Source organism: Carex rostrata, chromosome 13 (assembly GCF_964058835.1).
Source record: "Carex rostrata chromosome 13, lpCarRost1.2, whole genome shotgun sequence".
Lineage (NCBI taxonomy): Eukaryota > Viridiplantae > Streptophyta > Magnoliopsida > Poales > Cyperaceae > Carex > Carex rostrata.
In genome coordinates, this window is record NC_135930.1 from 8,535,703 (window position 1) to 8,561,706 (window position 26,004).

A 26,004-nucleotide genomic window follows, 5' to 3' on the forward strand; every position below is an offset into this window, starting at 1 on the left:
GAAAATCATTGGGCCAGGCCCACATGAATGAATAACAAGCTGTGGCAAAAGCAACAGAGCAACACATATTCAACGAGTTCTAAGACCAGATACAGTCATAATAGTGACAAATGAATTATTCGAGTTCGACGTCAAAAATTCGTGATTCGAAAATAATGTAGATATAATTCGAGAATGATTTGGAATTATCCGGATCAGAGATCTCAGTCCTGCAAAGAAATAATAACAAAAAATAAAAAAATAATATTCTGAGAAAAATTCGAAAAAAATTATCAAGACAACGTGCTGATATGACAAAAGGTCTCTGTACGGTCATCATCACAATAAGAGAAGAAGATACTTTTTTTAGCCCTGTTTCTATAAAGAGCTCAATGTCAGTCGCACAAAATTTTCTAACTAATCGGAATTTTCCAACAAAATTTTCAAAACTGAATATGTGTTCAGAAGTATTGTTTAGAGTTTAGACATTATAAATCTCGAAACAGACAAAATACTGAACTTGTGCATGTCTTTCAAATTCAAAGATATATTTATAATTTTCTAAAAACAGAGGTATTATTTCAATGTTTTCTAAGTACCAGATATTTTGAACTAGTAACAAAAAAAAAAAAAAATTATGTGAAATGTCACATGTTCAAAATCTACATGGAAGATTCCTTATTATGTGAATACAATTAGATAACTTGCTGTTTAATTTGCCTCTTCTAAAATAAATAGCTATATTTTTTTTAAAAGAATGCTGGTTAGACAATAAATTTCTGGTCTAGCTGGCACTCTTGAACAGACAAGCCAAACTCCCCAAGACTATTTTTACTCTTTTAAGTAGACAAACACTAGGTAAATAAATGGTTAAGCGAATATGCTTAATAAAGAAAATTCTACAACAATAGTATTTATAGAATAACATCAATATTTTGGATATCAGCAATTCAATAAAATTTTATCCGCAATGCTAGTTCAACAACTCTGGTTGAACACATACATTAATTAGAGATACGGATTTACGAAAAAAATTAGCTGACTAATAAAAACCTTATCAACTTAAAAGTACTATTTTAAGGGGCTTTCTTCCAACAATACGTCAGGCATCTCATGCTCAACACAATTGAATGCTTTGTTGATTTAAAGAAATCGATCAAACCAATCACTGGCTTCCTTCACCATGGTCGATGTCATTTGATGTGCAATTCCTGGCTCTGCAATCAACTAAATATATATTCCAAAAGCAGCCAAACTTATTAATTATGATATTTCATTTAGAAGTTTCCAACTATTTCTCTTCTAGTCTAATTTCATGTTATTTCACAGTTAAATTATGTTTGCCATGCAATTTTTTTTAGTTTTCTTGTAAATTAACTAGTGAATATTCAATGAGAAAAAAGAAGAACAGTCATTTTCAATAACACAAATGCTTTAAGAAAATTAATAAACTGTAAAAATTTTATATAAAGAAACTCATGCCTTTTAGTGTCAAAATAATTTTACCTAACCAAGTATTATTAATAAAGCATTTCATTGTGCAATAAATCACGTCATTGGTTCTGGGTTCTGAAATTCTTTTTAGAAGCAAAATATCACTAAGGCCCTGTTCGGCGGTACGAGGAGAAAGGGAATGGGAATAGGATTTGGAAACTTTTGAACTAATTTTTACTGTTCATGTGGGAAAAAAAATTCAGTCCGAGTGAATTTTTTTTTCTCACGTGAACAGTAATTTTGTTACAGCAGCCGAACAGGCTATAAGTGAGAGCTTTCAGGTAAGAAAAAAACTTTATATTTTCCATAAATTATACCTTAAATTTCTCTGCAGAACCAGATTTTGTGTATGCCTCTGCAGTACTTTCCTCAGGAGCTTTCAGCCCAGGAAGAGGGCAACAGAGGTCATCAGCACCTATATATGGTAAAATTTAATTCAAATTCATTGGTAATCATTAAACACATAATGTATTTCAGTTGCAAATAGTATGCTAACTCTGATGAAGTCTACATTGTTTTGGCCAATTACACAGTTATTTATTCAACATACCTTTCACTTTCTGAAATAGGTGATTGCGTATATTTTCTTTTTTTTGAGGGTTAGTGGAAGGTCCACTAAGAAATATATTGATGCTAAGAAAAGTATTTACAGTACCGGTGCTAAAGCCAAGTGGCTTTAGTAGCCGTACCTATATAATATTTAGAACAAGTGATTGCGTATATTTTCAATAGAATACTTATAAATAAAGTACAATGTCGCTAAAAGAAACCTGACGCAACAACAAAAAATTAAGAGACAACACTATGGTTGTAATTTTTATCAACTACAGCAATATACCATTTAGAATAAGAAGAGGACGAGGCACAATAACTGGGATGGAGTAAGGTGCATCAAATTTTGAATCCAAACCTGGTGCAATTCTATCCCAAACCTGATATATTGAAATATAATAATTATAATTATTTTATAAATATATGCAACCACATGTGGCGCCTATTATAATTAGTATGTTGCAAACCTTGTGGTTTTCAGTACGCAAAGTCAGAGAAAAATCCAGTACAATTCCATAAAATAACAATAAATAAAAATTATGCAATGCTGACCTTTTCAACCACCTCCTTGTCTATTGAACTCTTCCCAAGATCAATCCTTGCAGCTAGAATTGCAAATATGAACATTTTTAGGTCAATTGTCCTTGAATAAAAAAAAGGGCAGAGTAACACCCTAATTCGTTGGTAGCTTCCTTTATTTTATTTTTTATGGGGATTCATGTTTTTAGGTTTTATATTTGTACTGAAGACTTGATTTAAGAAAAGTCATAATTTATGTTCTCAAGTCTCAAAGGTTTGCAAGCTAAAATTCTGTTATGGTGATACCATTTTATCTATAATTTTCACAAAAAAAACTCAGCAATGGAAGTGACTGACTAAACTGAAAAACAAAAAATAGAAAACAATGAAATATAACCTTCAAAAAAAGGCTCGATAGTGTCAACTCTAGCTTGCCATTTATCATTGTCTATGGCCCATCGAAAGCCCTATTAATAAAAAAACATATGTTTGATCACTGAATTTTAATTTTAAGAATGAAAACTATGGCAATTCTCAGACCTGAACACCGATTATTGGAACAGATACAGAATAGCGTGCATCAGCTGCTGCAGCAAACCATGCATGCATCCCTGCACAAAAGTGTAACTAATAATGAGATTCTGCCCAAGGGCTTCAACCAAAAAATTAAATTAAAAAAAAAATAATGAGATTCAAAAGTTTTGAGCACTAAATTAGCTGTTATTTACTGTGTTTATTTATAATCAAATTTCAACTTGTACGAAAAAAGACTCATAAAAAAGTATCCAATCGCAGTTGAAACTCAAATGTCAAGGGAGTCGGACCCAGAGAAAAAAAAAACCCACGAGCGGTTTTCGCTCTTTCCTCCCAGCGGAAGGAACAAACCCTAGCTGACCAGCTCCCCCTATCCCCAAGTGCCCCTCTCACCCCTTCTCGACACAGCAATACCCTCCCTCTCTCTCGTCTCTACCTTCTCAAGCAGAGAGGAGGGTGAGAGAGAGCAAAGGGAGCAGAGCGGATGTGAAAGCAGAGTCTCTACTCCCATCTCGATCTAAGCAGACAATAAGCAGATCCGGTCGTGGAGAGAGATTGGGGAATAAGGGAATAGGGCAATTGGGAGAATAGAGAGAATAGTGAATAATAGTGTAGATATGTAGGAATAGAAGAATAGGGTGGGTGACATTAGAGGAATTGAAGTGAACAAAGGAGTAGATCTAGCCATCTAGGATTGAGTGTCATTTGACGTGTTGTAAATAACTTTCTTATCAATGAAATCGTTAGTAGGCATTTAAAGCCATTAACCTTCAAAAAAAGAAACTCAAACATGAAGTGAAACTGAACAACCTAGGCCTGAGGTGCGTTCAATACAAAGACATAGAGCTGTTAGGCCATATGACTAAACCTGAATTTACCAAACCAGAGATGGCGTAAACCAAACAATCTCAGACCAAACTTCGGCCAAAGACCGAGCCCGAATTTGATCCAGTCAGAATCAGAACCACTAATTGTCACCTTTACATGGGATCTGTTATTCAGAAAAGACTTGAATTTAGTTAAAAGTTATAAGTTATAATATTACCGCCAAGTGATATCCCAGTTATGCCAATTCGAGCCGGGTCAACATCATCCCTCTCAACAAGATAATCAGACAGCTTTATCAAATCCCAAACCTACTAGTAATACCAATTAGTTTATTTCTTTGAGCTTTTTTCAAATAAAGTAAGCATTCCATATATCAAATAAATTGGAAGTTGCATGTATTCATTCAGTACGGAAATTACATTTACCTCAACATATTTTTTAATTCATTGTGTCCTCCCAATTCTACTTTGTTTTATCCAAGACCAATGTACTGGATATAATAACATGTAAGTCTGGTCAGGTAGACAACTCGTGCAATAGCACCTCTAATTTATTGTTTGGACAAAAGCTGCTCCAAATTTTATACAATTACTAGAGCAATAAATGATCTCAACAAAAAAAACTACCACAATAAAAAATGAAAAACATCATTTACCGTGTCAAATATGAAAGGCATGGTGTCACCCTTTCTCCAAGCGGAAACAAGTGCCTATTGATGTGACAACAAACAATATAAGAACAAAAGCTACTTCTATTGGATAATGCGACAAAGAACTTAATTTAGATTGTTATTAGTTTATTACATCAATGTAAGTTGTATTTGTGTGTGCTCTTTCACCGTGATAACGAGAATCAATTGCAATGGAGATATAGCCCCTCGATGCATATGCCTAAGTAAAACACAAATTACAGATAAAATAATAACAATAATATTATCAATAGCATTAAAAGAATGAAAAGAAACAAAACATCAGCCACGGGCGGACGCAGGATTTCTACCAGGGAGGGGCAAGAATCTGATTCAAATAGCTTATCGGGTTCAAACCCATTAGTTAATCGATAAAATAAAAATAAAGTAACTACACCTAACTTCAAAATTAAATTCTTATAACTAAATTTTAGAAAGTAAAGACAAACCTCCAACTATCCGTCCCTTTTCAGTTTGTAAAAAGTGAAAAAATTAAATTAATGGCACTTATGAGGTTCAACACACCAACATCATTTGTGCACCTTCTAAAGTTTCTGGTTATGTTTTTGTTGGATTTAATTTGTTTCAGAGCTAGTAAAGAGATGAAAACAGCAATTATTCACAGGACCTATATATACTATTTTATACTGCATTTGATTCGTTGTCAATCAAATACTAAATTGCAATTATTCACAGCGGCATGATTTTCAGAGAGATACTAAATAAAAGGCCTCTGAAAATCCGGCCCATAACTTATAAGAAAAAGGAGAAGTTGTTTTTTTCCTTCTCTCTCTTTACTCCTCCATCCCGCCGCAGCAACAGCTTCTGAGAGGGGCAAGTTCGTTTTCAGGGAGGGGCAAAATAATATCATACTCGTTTTTTTTATTAAATTTCAAAATTCAGGGAGGGGCAGTTGTCCCCTACTGGATCAACGTGGGTCCACCCCTGACATCAGCCTCATAATATATATATTACAGTTGCACCCTCCCTTTTTTTAATCAGCCTGTTATATGCATCAAGTTAGCTTTTGGATTATTATAAACTAACTGTACAAAGAGGCCTCTTTACCTCAAGCAAGGGACGCAACCACTCCTTGCTCGCATATGAGGCATGTAGAAATACAATTGCTGGCTTCCGCTTATGAGTCTCATCCTTCAAGCTAAGTATTAGTACTGGTACACGCCCTTGCTCCCCCTCCTTTAGCCAAAAGAATATGTAACACAATAAATTGAACATTCTACAGATTTTTCTGGTATACTCATTATTACTACTAAGTACTCACAGAAGTAAGAATACATTGAAGAATTTTAATTTTCAGGGTAAACAGAAGTTGACAATGTTTTTGTACCTGTACTGCTCCTCAATGAATGGTATGATGGTTAGCACTTTTGCCACCAGTTATCCCGTAATAACCCTCAATTGGAGCAATTAAACCTAACTAATATAAAATTACTGCAATAAGGCTCCAACTAACCTAAATATAGCAATTTTAGCCCAATCAAGTTTCAAAATTTTATTTTACCCAACATTATACAGCTAACAACAAACATGCTAATTATCATAAAAATATTCAAACTTGTTAGCCAAATTGCTACACAGCCTATTGTCTCTTTATGAGGTAGTTGCCCCTTCAGAATTTGTACTGGCAGGTATAGAAAATTTGGTACAGGTGCAAGAGCAAAGTATAATCAAAATGATCAGAACAAGTACCCAGCATGATACACATCAAGTTTTAAGTACCACTATTATGTACTTAAACTACCACAATTTAAAAAATATTAGAAAAATAACTCCACCTCAGTAGTCAAATACAAATTTTCTTCAACTAGTTTCTCTTGAAACCCCTCAATTTCCTTCCTGGGACAAGTCTCCATTGCCTAAAAGATAAAACAATTGAATATGAAATCCTTTTGTCATGACATAAAGAAAAACAAATCAGAGTATTCAGATTTCTGAATTCTTGAAAAAATTTATCTAACCCCTTTAAAATGAGAAGGTGGATCCTTCTGGTACAATGGATGCTCAATTGACTTCCCATGCTCCACCAAAAGAGCATCTGAAACAATATCAAAGGAATTAAGCAATTACCATCTTCACCTCTGTACTTAGTGAAATATTGATAATTTACCCAATCAAGACCTGATTGGTCTTTAGATCATGTCACCTTTTGCGTGGTGTTGCACCAAGCAACAAACAGAAAGAAAATTACTGAAAAGTGAACAGTACCAAACAACGACAAATCAAGCTGGAGTTTACAAATTTTTAAGAGTTCTTCGTCTATTTTTTAATCAATGATCATTGTTTTTGATCGATTGACTTAAAAGTTGCTATCAATCCAATTAAACTAAGGTTATTACGACCTGATTATCTAGAGAAGGGGAACACGCATAAAATTCATCCCCTTTACACAGAATTGTTATAGCATACTACCAAAAACATAAAGACAAAAAAAAAAAAAAAAAGCAGGGTGAAGAAGATAGAAAACACTAAATTTTAAAATGAGATTCTCTAGCAAGAAAAAGAACCTTCAGCAACTTTTCGTCGGCTTTGGAGAGCTCGGACGAAGTCCATACGGAACTCGGCTGAGCAATCTGCCATTTTCTTCACAGTAGTCTCCCTGTTGAGTGTTGTCGACTAAAATATGATGAGAAGAGCAGTCAATGCAGCATTGTGGAGTCACATGGGAAGAAACGCCGCCACATATGACCAATTTTTTTATTAATACCCATGACCATAATTGAATAAAAAAATAAAAAAATATCCATGATTTTAGAGACGAAAACAGGTGATTTCTGAGACGATTTTTTGTAATCTTTTTAATTAATTATTTAAATTAGTAATTTATTTTTATAATTAGTAAATTATTTATAAAGATTTATCATTTGAGAAATGTAATTTGTTGGTCAGAAATACTCATTGTATTATATTATAATGGAAAATTTAAGAAAGTTACATATGAGTCAATGAGCTTACTTTTGAGAGACGTATCCCATACATACAACAACGAGCTTGTGGCTAACCGCTTTTAAGAACAAAGCAACACTAGTAAAGAAGATAAAAGAGGTCCATATTAAAGGCATTCAAAACAACTCGGATTCAGGTGGTTTGTAAGGACCCAAGTTGCGACTACGAACTAAAGGTAAAAGCAACGGGGAAGGGAGAGACATGGATTATAAAGAAGCAAAGATAAGCCTCATATATGCAAGTTTGCGTCATCAAAGACATACCATACACAGCCGTTGGCATCAATAATTGCTCCTGTCCAGACAAGGAAAGGCAAAGGGAGAAGAAAAAACACAGCATAAAGAATTTATTCTTCGGCATTCTGATTAGGGGTGAAAACGGATCGAATACGGATCGGATAGTGATAAAACCATATTCGTATCCGTTTTTATTTTCCGGATACGGATATGAATCGGATATTAATCGGATACGAATACGGATCGGATATTAATCGGATACGAATACAAATTGAATATTAGTCGAATACAAATACGAATATGGATATAAATCGAATTTCTAATTCGGATATATATATTACAACAAGATTGTATAACATCAGTGGAGTGAATTAAAATTTTTAATTGTAAAACAACAACTATCCACATTTGAAATCAGAACAAAACTAATTAACTAATATGTTATTTAATAAAAATAAAATGACCCATCATAAACAATAAATTACATCAAAACTCAATTAATTAAATGAGAAAATAATTAAAAAATGATTATTAGTATTTTTGAAAATTTATTATGGATTTTTAAACCTAAGATTTAACTTAATGAGAGAAATAAAAATTCAAGATGTTGTTTGAATGACGATGGGGTCTCATGGCAGGACTTCTCACTCACGGATGGCCACACAAATCTCACCTCTTAATTCTCCTCTCTTTATCTCTATTACAGGCGGACCCCACCTGTATCCGAATATTCGAAAAATTCAAAAATCCGAATATCCGAAAAATTGTCTGAAAAATTATCCGATTATCCGAAAAATGAAAAATTCGGATATCCGAAAAATCAACGTATTAGGATTCGGATAATTATCTGAATCCGTATCCGTATTCGGTTCCGAAATTAAAACCAAGTTCGTATCCATATCCGGATAAATCATATTCGTATCCGTATCCGGATAAATCATATTCGTATCCATATTCATATCCGCAAATTATCCGTATCCGACTATCCGAATCCGAAAAATTCGAATACGAATCCGAATTCAGTCGGATAATATCCGACCCGTTTTCACCCCTAATTCTGATTTTAGAATAACAAATTTTAAACAATTTGCATATAAAATACACCAATTTTTTTATTAATAGTACAATAAAAAATTTATCGAAATAGGTGTAGTTTCTATGAAATTTCGATTTATAGAAATAACGGATTATAAATTCTTATCTGCTGGACGGGATAAACTATCCCGTCTATGTAATCTATAACCATAACCAATACAAAATCGCTAATTAATTAAACATAAAAAATACTTGGATGGTACAAAGAATTTCGTCCAAAAACAATCCTAGACGGGATAATTTGCACCGTCCAAGTTTTAAATAAATCTTAGGTTAAACTTTTAGTTCTACCGGGTTGTATCACAAATAGTGTAATAAAATGCGGTCTATGTGACTGCATATGTGTATTCGGTTGTAATCCACATAGAAATTTGTCTTTGGTTAATATATGTGGTTCCGCATCCGCATATTGGGCCACATATTACTACCACATATTTGGCTGCATATTATTATCACATATTCAACCACATATTTGTTTGTATGATACCGAATATTACCGCATATTACCGCATATAACCGCATATTACCGCATACCGCATATAACCACATATTACCGCATATTACTGTTGTTCGTACAATAATCTTTTACGTCTATTTGACTAATTTGCAAAAACATACAATTATTGAATTTTACGATTTCTTCTATTTTTGAGAATATGTAGGTCCAAGAAGAGTAAGAACTGCTGTATAATATGCTTGGACTGAAGAAATCAGGAAGACTTTTATCAAGAATACTAATTGTAAAATCAAAAGCTTGGTAAAGTATATATGAGGTTGATTAAATTGAGATAAAACGTTATGAACGTTTTCAAAACGTTGGTAACGTTTTATAATGATCAGAAGCTTCAAAAGAATCAAGTTATAACGTTATAACGATTATACAACCGTTGTAACGTTTTTACAAACGTTATAACGGTTCACAAACGTTGTAACGTTTAACAGATACAGAACAACTGAAGAACTGCTGTTCAGTACAAACTATAAACGTTGTAACGTTTATAAATCGTTATAACGTTTTGGAAACGTTATAACGATTCACAAACGTTGTAACGTTTAACAGATACAGAACAACTGAAGAACTGCTGTTCAGTACAAACTATAAACGTTGTAACGTTTATAAATCGTTATAACGTTTTGGAAACGTTGTAACGATTATAAAACGTTATGTAACGTTTTACTAAGCTGTCAGAGAATTAAAACCCTAAAACGCATTTGAATAAAACGTTAGTAACGTTTTATATCAAACAGCTCATTTGAATAAAACGTTGGTAACGTTTTATATCAAACAGCTCATTTTTGAGCTGCCACTATAAATAGACTGAGGGGATCACTTTTCAAACCACCTCAGCCGACCCTAATTAATTCAAAAGTGATTTTCTGAGAGCTTAGCATACTCCATTGTTGTGAGAGCCTAAAACTTCAAAATCTCTCAAGCAACCTCAAACCTACTTCACTAATCTTGATATAGATTAGGTTAGAGTGATCTATTGAGTGTTTCTCTTGTGTTCCTAGACAATCGAGACCTTGTTCTCACCTTTTTGAGTTGGCCGTTTGATTTCCCGCTTGGTGTGTAAGGGCTCAACGGTTCACAAGTTGTAATCCTTTCGTATTGGGTAATAGGAAGGCGCACCTCACAAGGTTGCGAAGCCCCGGAGACGTAGGCCTTTGTTTTGCCGAACTCCGTTATCACCCCGCGTGTCAAATTTCTCTAAACTCATCTCTTTACTTTCAATTGCAATTTAATTTCAGTTTTTGAGCAATTAAAGGTGCCCCTAAGTTCAACAAAGTGGTATCAGAGCAAGTTACTCGAATTAAGACACACTTAATTGGAGATTAGATCAACTTGACAAATGGTACCTTATAGATCCGTGAAAGAACCCCTAATTTTTGGTACTACTACCAAAAATTTCATGCATTGGAAGAAAACCATGATTAATTACTTGAATATCCTTGAGGTATGGTATGTGGTTGAAAAAGGGTATACACCAACATACTCAAGTGTAGCTATCGATAGTTCAACCGATGCCAAAATTGAGACCGTTGATTCCAAACAAACCAAGAAAGACAATGACCTAGCAACCAATGCCATATTCAATTTGGTTAGTGAATCGGTAGCCTCACTCTTTGGTAGTGCATCAAGTGCGAAAGAAATGTGGGATGCTCTTGTAAACCGGTATGAAGGCAATACCCAAATCAAACGAACCAAAATAACCGGTTTAGAAGCAAAATTTGAAACCTTTAAGGTTGAAGATGGTGAAAGCATTAAGGATATGTATAATAGACTTATGCATATCCAAAATGAGTTTACCGAATTGGGAGAACCACTTTCTAACAATAAACTTGTAGGAAAGCTATTGAGGGTGATGCTCATGAGGGATAAATGGTCCGGGTTGGTGAGTGCTCTAGAGGCAATCCAAGGCACGCACGACACATTCACACCGGATGACCTCTATGCTCATTTTAGGAGTTTTGAAGAAAAACTTCGACAATCCGGTGATTTGAAGCAAAGCTCAAAGTCCAAAACCGTAGCTTTTCCGGCACAAAACCGAAACTTTTCAAGCTCGTCAAACACCCGTCTTTCAAATGATCAATTTATCAACAAAATTGATCATGAAACATCCAAGGATGCCCTTCTCTTATCCAAAATGTTTCAAGGAATGCTTGACTTTGAAAGAAAATACAACAAAGAACGAGAAGAGAAGAACAAAAGGCTAATGTGTTTCGCTTGCCATAGAGAGGGGCATTCCATTCAAACATGCTTCAAGCTATTTCCACAATTGAAGAACACGGATGGGGAAGCACAACAAGATCGAAAACCAAGACAAAAGTATGATGGGTACAAGAAGAAGAAAGCCAAAGCTTATGCAAGCTTTGTTCTCGGATAGTGAGACGGAACAATCCGATACGGAATCGGAGAATGAAGAGGAGATCAACCTTGCATTGATAGCAAGTGTAGATGAAGGTCCCTCGAAAATTGACAAAGACTCAATTATAGCTAGCAAAAACATCACCGATGAAACAACCATCAACTTTCTCATGGAGCTTGTTAAATCAAGGAATGCCAAGGAGAGAGATGATGGAGTCAACACCTCAACAAACTTCGCTAGTGAGGTACACTCAACACTTAGTCTTGATGGTTATGAGACCGAACTTGAATGTATAAATGAAGGTGGTGAAGAATATAGTGGTGAAATTGATATTAAAAATTGCATAATCACAAATGAGACCAACAATGATTTGTGTACCAATAGATTAGACACCAATGATGCAAGCACTTTCAAAAATGAAATTCTAACGCATGATGATAATGAATCTAGGTTGAAATCACTCCTTGATGAGTCCAATAGAACCTTGGTTGAGAAGGAAGGTATCATTCAAAAATTAATTGCTAAAAATGACATGTTAGAACTTGAAAATAAAAAGGTAAAAGCATCACACTTAGGTGAAATAGGCATTTTAAAAGTTAAAGTTCAAACCTTAGAAACCGAAATTCGGGCATTGAGATCTCCTAGTGAATTATCAAAAGTCACTAGTCTAGATCCCTATTATGTGAGCAAGTTGATACACGATCAATCCTATTATAAAAATGATAGAGTTGGTCTTGGATTTGAGAAGGGTAAATCCTCACTTAAATCTAATCACATGCAAGGCCCTAAAGGAAAAAGGGAACATTCTCAAACTTCAAGTATTCCAAATGCCAAACTAAAGTTTAATTGTGAACAATATTCAACTTATCAATTTTTTACTAAAAAGGGTTTAACTCCTTTGAACAAGGAGTCATCTAAATTGAAGTCTTCTCATGTTTCAAATGCTAAACAAGATCAAAAGTCACCAAATTATGCATTTAGGTATAAGTACAATAAAAGAATATCTAAGAACAAAAATGCTTCTAAAGATAGTGATAGGAACACTCTTAATCCAAAAGGGTCAAACAAAACATATTTTAAAGGACCCGATGGATGGTTTTATGAATTCAAAAATAAAATTGCTTTACAAAACCAAACTCAAAGAAATGGTTTAGCTAGAGATGTTCCCCAACATCACAATAGATTTGATTCTAATAAAACCAAGAGCATTGCATCTAAAGTTGCAAATAGGTCACATTGTAGTCATAAGAGGAGTTTGCATGAAGTGAAGTACCAACCCATTCTCAAACAAGGCTCTACTACTCAAAAGCAATCAACTACAATATGCAACTATTGTTGCAAACTTGGCCACACTTCCTTAGAATGTAGCTTTAGGAATGTAAACAACAAACATAATGTTGTTTGGGTTCCTAAAGCTATACTAGCTTAGGTTCACACTTAATCTCCCCTAAAAAGAATTATAATTGCCAAACATAAATGGGGAGATTAAAGACAAGGTATATGTTAGTTACTAACTCAATAATAACTAATATATACTTTGTAGGTATGTTTGATTTCATCTCAAAAGGAAAGTGCTTGGATCATTGATAGTGGATGCTCACACCATATGACCGGTGACAAATCTAATTTCAAACTCTTAGAACCATATGATGGAGGTACGGTTACCTTTGGAAATAATCAAAGAAAGAGCTCTATTATTGGTATAGGCTCAATTGGTAACCAACACTTGACCATATCTAATGTATATCTTGTTGATGGATTAGATTATAACTTAGTGTGAGTAAGCTATGTGATTCGGGATATTATACCAAATTTGATACTAATGCTTGTCACATAGTTAGGTCTTCGGATGATGCTATAATTTATTCGGGTAAACGAAAGAAAAATGTTTATTACTTATATTTTACTCACTTTGATTCCGGTGAAACATGCCTAAGTGCCATATCTAATGGATCATGGTTATGGCATCGTAGATTAGGTCATGTTTCAATTGATACCATTAGGAAATTAGTGAAATTAGATCTTGTGCGTGGTTTACCAACACATAAACTAGAACTTGACGGATTATGTGAGGCATGTGTTCAAGGTAAACAAACCAAAAGTAGCTTTAAATCCAAGGATATGGTTTCAACCGATCAACCTTTGCAATTATTACATATGGACTTATTTGGACCAATAAGTGTACCAAGTTTAGCAAAGAAGAAATATGCATATGTAATTGTAGATGACTATAGTCGCTTTACTTGGGTTTTGTTCCTACAACACAAGGATGAAGCAATTAGCAACTTCATTGAATTTTGCAAACGTGTTGAAAATGAAAATGGATCAAAAATCATTAGGATTAGAAGCGACCATGGGGGGGAATTTGAAAATGCAAAATTTGACCAACTATGCTCTAAAAGGGGATATAAACATGAGTATTCGGCTCCTCGCACACCTCAACAAAATGGGGTGGTTGAGAGAAAGAACCGAACCTTAGTTGAGCTTGCCCGAACCATGCTAAATGAATACTCCTTACCCAAACACTTGTGGGCCGAGGCGGTAAATACGGCATGCTACGTGGTAAATCGCGTAAGCATAAGGACCATATTGAATAAAACACCATATGAGCTATGGAAAGGGTACAAGCCTAAGATATCTCATTTTAAAGTATTTGGTTCAAAATGCTTTGTTCTTGATGAATCTCCCAAAGTAACCAAATTTGATTCTAAATCAATTGAGGGAATGTTTGTAGGATACTCAAACTCAAGTAAAGCCTATAGAATTTACATTCCATCTCAAAGAATCGTAATTGAATCCGTACATGTTAAATTTGATGAAAATGCTAATCAAAAGATCGAGAAAGGTATTGAAATTGTAGGTGTTGAAGTGCCAATTCTCGATCAAGATGAAGTTGAGATTCTCGATCAAGATGAAGTTGAGACAAGAACCGACATAATTGAGAATCAACCCGAAATGGATACAATCAAAAATATTGAGACGGATCAACAAATTGAAGATGAAATCAATAAGGAGATGGATCCAATAGTTGAAGGAATGCAAACCGTAGAGATACAACCTACAAGAATTGAGTATCAAATCCCTCAAGACCTAAGGGAAGTACCATCTCATCCTCTTTCTAATGTTATTGGTGATCCTAGGAAAAGAGTTAAAACAAGATCCAAATTAACTCAAATGATAGGTCATTGTGCGTTTGTATCTCATATCGAACCTAAAAATTTCAAAGATGCAAATGTAGATCCTAATTGGATTTGTGCCATGCAAGAAGAACTTGCTCAATTTGAAAGGAACAAAGTTTGGGAACTCGTACCTAAGCCAAATGATAGAATGATTATTGGAACCAAATGTGTCTTTAGAAATAAAAAGGATGAAGATGGAAATATAATTCGCAACAAAGCTAGGTTGGTAGCTCAAGGGTACAAACAACAAGAAGGTATTGACTTTGAAGAAACCTTTGCACCCGTAGCTCGTCTTGAATCCATTAGAATGCTTTTAGCATATGCCTCAAACAAAAATTTCAAATTATTTCAAATGGATGTTAAAAGTGCATTTTTGAATGGATTCATAGATGAGGAGGTGTATGTCAATCAACCTCAAGGCTTTGTTGATCCAACATTTCCTAATCATGTGTATAGACTCACCAAAGCACTCTATGGACTCAAACAAGCCCCTAGGGCATGGTATGGTAGATTAAGTTCCTTTCTAATTGACAATGAATTCATTAGAGGCAATAATGATACAACTCTTTTCACCAAGAAGAGAGATGGATCACTTTTGGTGGTGCAAATTTATGTAGATGATATAATTTTTGGTTCACCTAATGCGGCACTTGCCGAGGAATTTTCTTCTCTTATGAGTAGTGAATTCGAGATGAGCATGATGGGTGAATTGAATTTCTTCTTGGGACTCCAAATCAAGCAACTCATGGATGGCACCTTCGTTAGTCAAACCAAGTATGCGAAGGAGTTGATCAAGAAATTTGGAATGACCGAAAGCAATACAAGCAAGACACCAATGGCTACGAATGCAAATCTTGACTCAGATCCAAATGGCACATCGGTGGACATCACTCAATACCGAGCTATGATAGGTAGCCTACTCTATTTAACTGCTAGTAGACCCGATATAATGTTTGCGGTATGTCTATGTGCTAGGTATCAAGCAAATCCCAAAGAATTGCACTTGAAAGCCGTTAAAAGAATTCTTAAATATGTCAAGGGTAGTTTAAATTTGGGATTATGGTATGACAAACAATCGGATTTAGACTTGATAGGATATGCCGATGCCGATTTTGCCGGAGACCGTATGGATAGAAAAAGCACAAGTGGTACATGCCAATTTCTTGGTGGTTCACTTGTATCTTGGTCAAGTCGCAAACAAACCTCGGTTGCCCTTTCCACAACGGAAGCCGAGTATGTAGCGGCCGGCAGTTGTTGCACACAAATTCTTTGGATGATTCAATCCCTAAATGATTATGAAATTCGCTTCCGCAACGTACCAATTATGTGTGACAATACTAGTGCCATTATGATATCCAAAAATTCGGTTCTTCATTCTAGAACCAAGCACATAGAGATAAGGCTTCATTTTATTAGGGATCATATAGAAAAAGGTGAAATTGAGCTCATACATATCGATACCAAAGAACAAATTGCCGATATATTCACAAAACCCCTAAATACTCAACAACACAATGAATTGAGATTTAAATTAGGCATGCTTGTACTTAGAGAATAAACATATTCATAACTCATTTCAAAATAAACCTTTGCAATCAAAATAATTCATTCAATGAGTGTTTTACAGAAATAAAACGTTATAACGTTTTTGAAAACGTTGATAACGTTTTAGGAAACTTCAAAAAGTCCGAAAGGAGAATTAAAACGTTGGACAAACGTTATAAAAACGTCATAACGTTTGAGAAACGTCACAACGTTTTTACAAACGTTGCAACGCTTGTCTGACAAGGGGCTAACATTGTAAAAGTTTCATTCAAAACGTTGGTAACGTTTGTAAAGCGTTATAACGGTTACCTGACAAGGGACCAAAACTGCAAAAATTACCTGTGAAAACGTTGTAACGTTTTCCAAACGTTGGTAACGCTTTGTGAGATTTCAAAAGTCCGAAAGGAGAATTAAAACGTTGGACAAACGTTACAAAAACGTCATAACGTTTTAAGTAAAAACCATGTATTTTTAACAAACGTTGGTAACGTTTATAAATCGTTGGTAACGGTTTATAGCGAAAAGGTGTTATATTGGTTCTAAACCCGTCCCTTCCTCTTACCTTCTTCATTCTCTCTTCATTTCTTCTCCTTCTTCCTCTATTCCGCCTCTTTCTCTCTCTCTCTCTCTCTACCCATTCTAGTCATTTTCTTCACCAAATCAAGAGATTCTTCTTGATTTCTCTTCTCCTCTCTTCTCTCTACTCTATTCACCTCTCCAAATCTCATTTCTCTCTCTCTATCTCTCTCTCTCTCAAAACCCTAGCCAAAACCCTAGGCGCAAATCCGGCGATCCGACCGTTAGATTGACGATCCGTCTTCACCACTGCACTTCTACGATCCTCCTCTTCTCGGTTTAGCGCTTTACTTCTTAATCGGTAAACTTTCTCTCTAAACCTAATCTAATGGCTCCAAAGAAAGATGCGGTGGCTAAGGGTAGTAAGAAAAGACGTATGGAATCGGAAACTGGTCAAGGAAGTGGGGTGAATCTAGAACCAAATTGGACCATTCACCGGTCAAATAGATACCTATTCCGGGATATTGTGGCCTATGAGAACTATGTGGGTTCTTTCATGAATAGGAAGATAACTGAATGCTACCGGTTTGACAAATCCGTAGTCACCTTCTCACAACCCGAGGATGACAAGGTAATTGCTTATGTGAATCATTGGGGTTGGGAACCTATTATGACATGTTTTGAACCCTACACTCAACTTCTTACCCGCACGTTTTATGCAAACATCAAAACTAGTGATGAACCATTCATGATTACCTCTTGGGTTGGCGGGAAAGAAATCGTGCTTTCTCTGAATAATGTGGCTCAATGGCTTGGGGTTGAGAATGACGGGGAGGAAACCTACCCCTTGAGGAGTTGGCCTCTTTATGCCGATGGAACCTCAAATGATTATAAGAAATGGTTTGACCGAAATTACATATCCGGGTCTTCAATCTATGTTTCTCACCTTCCGTCTCTACATCGGTTGCTTTTTCTTTTCATCAACAACATCCTCATGCCCAAAGCCACAATCAAAACCAATCTTGAGTGGGGACCCATGTACTTTCTTCGTCATCTCATTCAAATGGATGGAAAAAGGATCAACATACCCTACTTCTTCCTTCGACACATTAATGGTGCATTTTCAACCACAAACCACTCTCTACCTTATGCCCATCTCATTCACAAAATCATCCGCCTCAACGGTATCCAATTACCTGAAGATGCAGAAGTAACCTTCCCGACCAATTTGGTTGACCACTTGACAAGGATCGGGTGGGTTTATGGTCATTCAGACTCGGGTCTGAGGCGCTACGAACCCGATGCAAGACCCATCAACCAATGGATAAACTATCAAGAGGCCCTACCCAATCAATATTGGGATCCGGAAGAAGAAGTGGCACCGGCTCAACCTCAACCACAACCTCAACCACAATACGTGCCACAAGCGGGTGAGTTTGTTCCTCCTCAAGGCCAAGAAGCGCAAATGATGTGGCTTTGTCAACAAATGTATGCTCAAAGTCTTGAGATTCAACGGAATCATCAAGCCACGCAAAAGAGGTTCGATAATTTGGAAAAGGGGCAAATGAGTATAAGGAAACAAATGCGAGCACATGCTCGAGCTCTCAATGTGCTTGATGAAGCACAATCCAGTCTCTCAAATCGCTTCATTAAGCAATATGGTCCCTCGGGAAGCCCGGCACGAGCACGTGAGAATCTGGTTGAGGAAGAGGATCTAGATGATGTGGAAGAGGAGCTTGAAGGTAATGGAGGCGAAGAAGTGCCCGACGCACCAAACGACCCCATGAATGACGAATAGACCGCACTAGTTTCAAAATTAAAAACTTGCTAATTTAAAATTGTGTGTTAATTGCATGAATTGTTTGTTGATTGCATGTTTAATTTTAATTGTTTGAATTGATTCTAATTTAGTTGTATTAGTTGAATTGTTGCTTTGAAATGGTTTAAAATTGTTTTGAATTGTTAAATTGGTGAATTTCAACTAGTTTAATTTGTTTGAATTGCATGACTTGATTGAATTGTGTTATTTGGAATTTGGTGTGGATATGTATGAGATGTAGATGTTCTTAATTGTGATGTATGAATTGCTAACTTGTTAGGGGGTATATTGCAAAATTGCAAAATTGGTTGAATATGTCCAATTGGATATATTGGAGCCTTGACAAGTTGTATTAAATTGCTTGGATTGTATGAATCGAAATGTCTTATATGCATGGTTTATGCATATTGATATATATAAGTTGATATGGTGAATTGAAATTGAATTGTATTGCATGTTAAAGCTATGCCCTCAACTTTATTTTTTATTTTTTATTTTCTAAATTATTGTTGCTATATTACTAAATTAAGGGGGAGTGCATAATTTGAGGGGGAGCACTTTAAATTAGTGCTAATTTTTCACCCTTTCGTCGATTTCCAAAAGGGGGAGAAATTGGTACAAATGGATTGAAATGCAAAATCAAAATTGGATTAACTAATCTTTGAAAATTTTCGATTTATGCACTTACTCACATTGTATGTTTTTGCAAATCGCCAAAAGGGGGAGATTGTTGTTCGTACAATAATCTTTTACGTCTATTTGACTAATTTGCAAAAACATACAATTATTGAATTTTACGATTTCTTCTATTTTTGAGAATATGTAGGTCCAAGAAGAGTAAGAACTGCTGTATAATATGCTTGGACTGAAGAAATCAGGAAGACTTTTATCAAGAATACTAATTGTAAAATCAAAAGCTTGGTAAAGTATATATGAGGTTGATTAAATTGAGATAAAACGTTATGAACGTTTTCAAAACGTTGGTAACGTTTTATAATGATCAGAAGCTTCAAAAGAATCAAGTTATAACGTTATAACGATTATACAACCGTTGTAACGTTTTTACAAACGTTATAACGGTTCACAAACGTTGTAACGTTTAACAGATACAGAACAACTGAAGAACTGCTGTTCAGTACAAACTATAAACGTTGTAACGTTTATAAATCGTTATAACGTTTTGGAAACGTTATAACGATTCACAAACGTTGTAACGTTTAACAGATACAGAACAACTGAAGAACTGCTGTTCAGTACAAACTATAAACGTTGTAACGTTTATAAATCGTTATAACGTTTTGGAAACGTTGTAACGATTATAAAACGTTATGTAACGTTTTACTAAGCTGTCAGAGAATTAAAACCCTAAAACGCATTTGAATAAAACGTTAGTAACGTTTTACAAAACGTTGGTAACGTTTTATATCAAACAGCTCATTTGAATAAAACGTTGGTAACGTTTTATATCAAACAGCTCATTTTTGAGCTGCCACTATAAATAGACTGAGGGGATCACTTTTCAAACCACCTCAGCCGACCCTAATTAATTCAAAAGTGATTTTCTGAGAGCTTAGCATACTCCATTGTTGTGAGAGCCTAAAACTTCAAAATCTCTCAAGCAACCTCAAACCTACTTCACTAATCTTGATATAGATTAGGTTAGAGTGATCTATTGAGTGTTTCTCTTGTGTTCCTAGACAATCGAGACCTTGTTCTCACCTTTTTGAGTTGGCCGTTTGATTTCCCGCTTGGTGTGTAAGGGCTCAACGGTTCACAAGTTGTAATCCTTTCGTATTGGGTAATAGGAAGGCGCACCTCACAAGGTTGCGAAGCCCCGGAGACGTAGGCCTTTGTTTTGCCGAACTCCGTTATCACCCCGCGTGTCAAATTTCTCTAAACTCATCTCTTTACTTTCAATTGCAATTTAATTTCAGTTTTTGAGCAATTAAAGGTGCCCCTAAGTTCAACAATTACCGCATACCGCATATGGCCGCATACTTATTTATATATATTTTTTTTTCATTTCCAAATTCGCATATATATGTCTACATATGCAGCCGCATACCGCATAGGAACTGCATTTAATAACAATAATCACAAATGAGTGTAATTGCAAAATTAAAAAATAACTCATCAGATAGCCCATTGTTGGTACAATGTTACCTATATTCTTGGTAACTTACAAATCAGCAATTTAGTCTATTAAAAAAAACGATAATTTTGTTTCGGATAATTCTTACGCATTCAAGTTTTTATGTATATCTTGTCTTAATATTTATTTTTAAGTTTTTTTCGTTCAGTTTGCATACAAATCCCATTTTTTGGTAAGAATAAACTATTATAATAATACAAATAAGTTGGATTCTCTAATATAACTATTCAAACTCAACCAAACACATAATACGCTATTCGGAATAGTTTAATCACAAAAATAGTCTATTCTCAACTCAACCAAACATACCCTAAAAATTATGGCACAGTTTTTCTATATAAAAGATACTCAATGTTATATATTATTATAACTTAATTTTCTATCTATTAAAATTTAAAAATTAGAATAATTCTAGTATACATGTAATTATTATAGTACATTCAGTTGATATAAAAAAAAATTAAAATTGTTTTAGATAGTGTGTAACGAATTTGAGTTAATTTAGAATTTGATTGGTCATCTAACATAAAATCATTAACACTCTTCTACTTAAATTTTAAATTTATTTAATACTTCGCTATTTAAAATCAAAAAATTAGTTAATGAAAGACTAAACATCTTTCAAATTATTCAAAATTTGATACATGCACGGCTTAAAATATCAAAGAACACATTACTGTTTCAATTTTTCCTTTTTGGTTACTATTTAATATGGGAACCGAATCCTCTGCCCACCTATGGGCAGGAAAATCCTGCTAACTATTGAGTTTAGCCAATCTATACTTGACACGTGGCTGCTATCTTTCATCCCATTAATGAGTATTAAAAAATAACTTTCTAAATCAATTAATTAATGAGAATCTTTTCTCTCTCCTTTGTCATTTCAACTTTCTTTTTTTTTGAATAGAAGCCAGTAGGCGTTGTGTTAACAGAGAGGTTTCAACATTCCTCTAAAGGAAAAGTAAAAATAATAGAAGAGAAAAAAGTTAAAATAAAAGCTACAACTATGTGATAAAACTAGAACTTAAATAAATTAACCAAATCTAAAAGTTTAAACTGTTAACTACCTTTCTATTCTAAACCGTAAAATAAGGAGAGTTGGGGGGCTTCTTTGAAAACTTTATTTTACCATCTGACAGCTTCATTCTCCATTTACCAGTAAATATGTAATGGCCTTCTTCTCCATTTCAAAACCTGATTTCGTACCAGTGAAGACTGGAACTTCATCGTTAGTGAGTTCATGGGATAGGCGATGGTGAATATCATAAATAAATTTCAAAGCCTTCGTTACCATACTTCTTGTCATCAGTATATCACTTTACTCTGCTCTGATTTCAGAAATAAATTATCTAAATTATAATATCATAGAAATGTTAAATAACTCCTCACACAAAAAAAAGCAAAAAAAGAGAGTTAAAAGAACATGGTCTCTTCTTTCTGAAAAAACTAAAACATTTTGAAGCACTAAAATATATAAATCGCCTTTGAATATCTTCACAACTGCATGCCTATAAATTGGCCCTCCACGGATATTCTGCAATATCTTTATCCAAATTGGGCAGCACGGTTCCCTAAAAAAAATATGAATTATTTATATGAGTGTGTTTTATGATGGTTAAATATAAACTTAGCATACACATAAAGATTTTGAGTTAACCTGCGGTAACTGAGTATAAGAAGAAGAAACAGTAAAGTTATTTTTTAATTAATTTTGAAATGGAAGGTGAAAAGACAAAGGAAAGAGGAAAGATTCTCGTTAATTAATTAATTTGGAAAGTTATTTTTTTAATCCTCATTAATGAGATGAAAGATAGTAGCCACGTGTCAAGCAGAGATTGGCTAAACTCAATAGTTGGCAGGATTTTTCTGCCCATATGTGGGCAGAGGATTCGGTTCCTTTAATATGTCAAATGAACATGTATATATAAAAGTTGGATTACGCTAGAACTATCTAAAAAAATAACAGTAAAAATGTAGCACATCTGCAACATCTTCTATGCATTTTAAAATGTAACTCACATTAATAAGAAATCTGGACAGTGTAAATTATCATGTTTAAGAACTTTTTTTTTCGCACATTAAAGTGGGATGATTTGTACTATTCGATTTTTATTTCATACATTATATGGACGTGATAGTTTATCCCGTCCAATGGATAAGAATTTTTATCTTGTTCTTCCTATAAATCGAGATTTCATAAAAAAAAACTACTATTTCGATTTTTTTTTATTTTCCTATTAATAAAAAATCAATAAAATACATCTCCTTTTCTCTTATCTTTTCTATTTCAAAATTTAGTGTGTTTGAAACATGTAAACGAAACGAGTCAAGTCCGGCTATCCCTCATATTCTCTCTCCTCCTCACTTTTTTTAGAGTATGTTCGGCTGTCAGGTGGGAACAGAAATGAACTTTAATTCGGGTTCAAATTAAATGACCGAAATACTGTGCGTGTGGGAAAAAAAATTCACTCTGAAATTTTTTTTTCCCTCACGAATACAGTGACAGCCGAACAGAACCTTGGAGCACAAGACAAGACTACGATTTTTGTCTTCTTCATATTATAGAAATAAAAAAAATAAAAATCCTTATCATGAAATTTCAAAATAGTCAAAATCAAAATTAACAACTCTTACATGTGATGTAGATACTTTTCTTCCGTAATATAATCGTTGATGGATACAAACCCCACCAACCCTAAAAACAACTCATGGTCATGTTGTTTATGAGCCATAATAATTCATTACGGTAAAAAAAAATTGGAGCATAAATTCGAATTCAGCCGTCTAATTTTTTTCATGGATGAATTTTAAAACAGTTGATTTTTCTATACATAAACTTCAAAATAGTTGAACGATTGGATTTGAAAAAACAGGAATTTCAGAATTACAGTTCACAATTGAGAATTCCAGCATATTTATATCCAAATAATGGAGCTCAGGGAATCGAGACGCCATGATCATTGTGACTTTGTTCTACAGATTCTATTTTTTTTTTAAAGCTATCAATAAAAAAGTTGGTTAAAGACTTGTTGGACGATATCCTTCTCAACGGGTAAGGCTTTGTATCGCGCTTTTCCATTTTTTTTTAATTAATTTATTTTATTTTCCTTGGCCCTTGGTAAGGAATTTTCAGTGTCAATTTAACTAAAACAACATCCAATATGCAATTAACATGTATTTTTGTGGATGTTACTTTTTTTTTTGCCAATTTCTATAAAGAGCTCACTGCCAGTCGTTCAAAAATTTCAAACTAATCGGAATTTATCAAAAAGAAAAAAAAAAAAAAAAAAAAAACAAGATGAGGGATCCAATTACACTATTTTATAGTGACACATCTTAACACCATATGCTTATAAGTCAGTTTTTGTAATTTTAAAATCCAAACAGTTGATCAGTTCAACATGATCTCCATATTAAAATGTGCTTGGAGATTAAATTTTAAATTTTTTTTAAATTGTTTATTATTTTTTTAGGATTTTTGAAAATTATTGTTTTTCAATGGTCTATAATCATTTGAAAACAATAATTTTGTACACATCTTAATAAATAATAAAAGAATTCCAAAAAATGTAAAAGTTTGTTTCCAAGCACATTTAATATGGAGATAATTTTGAACAGTTCAAATTGACTGTGAAATCGCAAAAATGACTTATAAACATATGGTATCAAAATATATCATTATAAAATAGTGTAAATGGATCCCTCCTCAAAAAACAAACCCCCTATTTTTAAAAAATTTCAAAACTGAATATGTTTTCAGAAGTATTATTGTTTAGACATTATAAATCTCGAAAGCACAAAAATACTGAACTTGTGTTTCTAAAATTTGAACGCTTTATGTCCAATATTTTTCAGAATCCATGTCTTTTATTCAAACATATCTTTACAAAAATGCTATGTTTTTTAGAACCGGTTTTTGAACTAGTTGCAAAAGACAATGCTTTTGATGTGAGAGGTCACACGTTGGAAATCTAAATAAAAGATTTTATGTGGGTATTAGATAGCTGAATTTAAATGACTTCTTGTCAAAAAAATTGCTATATTTTTTTAAAAATAATGTTGGTTAGAAAATAAATTTATGGTCTAGGCACTCTTGAACAGAGAAGCCAAACTTCCCAAGACTAATTTTACTCTTTTAAGTAGTCAGAGACGAGGTAAATGGTTGAGCGATATGATTAATAAAGAAAATTTGTATTGCTCAGCGCGCGCGCGCGCACACACACACACCCCCAACAAATGTTTACATCAATAATTCATAGAATAACTCAATAACATCAATATTTTGGATATTAACAATTTAATAAAATTATATCCACGATGCTAGTTAAACAACTCTGGTTTAATTTAACACATACATTAATAGAGATACGGATTTATGAAAAATTTAACTTTCCAATACAAACCTTAATAACTTAAAAGTACTCTTTTTAAGGGGCTTCTTCCAACAATACGTCAGGCATCTCATGCTCAACACAATTGAATGCTTTGTTGATGAATAGAAATCGATCAAACCAATCACTGGCTTCCTTCACCATGGTTGATGTCATTTGATGTGCAATTCCTGGCTCTGCAATTAACTAAGTATCCCAAAAGCAGCCAAATTTATTAATTATGATATTTCACTTAGAAATTTCCAACAATTTCTCTTCTTTAGTCAAATTTTTAGTTATTTCACAGAATATTTTTAGTAAAGGTCGGAGGTCAATCCAACTAACTATTTAATATCCACAGAGAATTGCCCCTTCCGGTTTTCAAACCTGCAACCTCTCACACGGAGAACATTGCATTTGTCACTAGACCAAAGGCTGGTTTTCTAGTTATTTCACGGTTAAATTTTGTTTGCCATGCAAATTGTTTTTAGTTTTCTTGTAAATTAACTAGTGAATATTCAATGAGAAAATAGAAGAACAGTCATTTTAGATTACACAAATGCACCAAGAAATTTAATAAACTGTAAAAAAAATCTTATATAGAAAAATCATGCCTTTTAGTTTCAAAATAATCTTAGCTAACCAAGTTCTATTAATAAAGCATTTC

General features: G+C 34.0%; 1 protein-coding gene and 1 long non-coding RNA gene across 9 annotated transcripts in view; one reads left to right on the plus strand and one right to left on the minus strand.

Annotated features, from left to right (window-relative positions):
- Positions 1-912: 912 nt before the first annotated feature.
- Positions 913-26,004, minus strand: part of LOC144564011 (alpha/beta-Hydrolases superfamily protein) — a 30,642-nt gene continuing 5,550 nt past the window's right edge. Inside the window, exons 1-14 of one of the 7 annotated variants that reach the window (XM_078313494.1) lie at positions 21,293-21,299; positions 7,120-7,203; positions 6,574-6,650; positions 6,391-6,471; positions 5,663-5,791; positions 4,710-4,796; positions 4,562-4,615; positions 4,124-4,214; positions 3,085-3,155; positions 2,942-3,011; positions 2,578-2,630; positions 2,312-2,405; positions 1,791-1,888; positions 913-1,206 (exon numbers count right to left, since the gene is read on the minus strand). In XM_078313494.1, coding sequence (XP_078169620.1) covers positions 1,123-1,206; positions 1,791-1,888; positions 2,312-2,405; positions 2,578-2,630; positions 2,942-3,011; positions 3,085-3,155; positions 4,124-4,214; positions 4,562-4,615; positions 4,710-4,796; positions 5,663-5,791; positions 6,391-6,471; positions 6,574-6,650; positions 7,120-7,192 — 1,062 coding nt within the window. In that variant the 5' untranslated portion in view covers positions 7,193-7,203; positions 21,293-21,299 and the 3' untranslated portion in view covers positions 913-1,122. Of the gene's footprint in view, positions 1,207-1,790; positions 1,889-2,311; positions 2,406-2,577; positions 2,631-2,941; positions 3,012-3,084; positions 3,156-4,123; positions 4,215-4,561; positions 4,616-4,709; positions 4,797-5,662; positions 5,792-6,390; positions 6,472-6,573; positions 6,651-7,119; positions 7,208-21,292; positions 21,300-25,247; positions 25,545-26,004 lie in introns of those variants that run through there. The other 6 variants (XM_078313493.1, XM_078313492.1, XM_078313495.1 and 3 more) reach the window with 6 other exon arrangements.
- On the plus strand, positions 1,188-25,840 carry LOC144564013 (uncharacterized). 2 transcript variants are annotated; one of them, XR_013514530.1, is made up of 2 exons: positions 1,188-1,284; positions 25,772-25,840. It is a non-coding gene; the product is annotated as an uncharacterized LOC144564013 (long non-coding RNA). The 2 variants fall into 2 exon arrangements; XR_013514531.1 differs by lacking the exon at positions 1,188-1,284 and adding an exon at positions 25,519-25,620.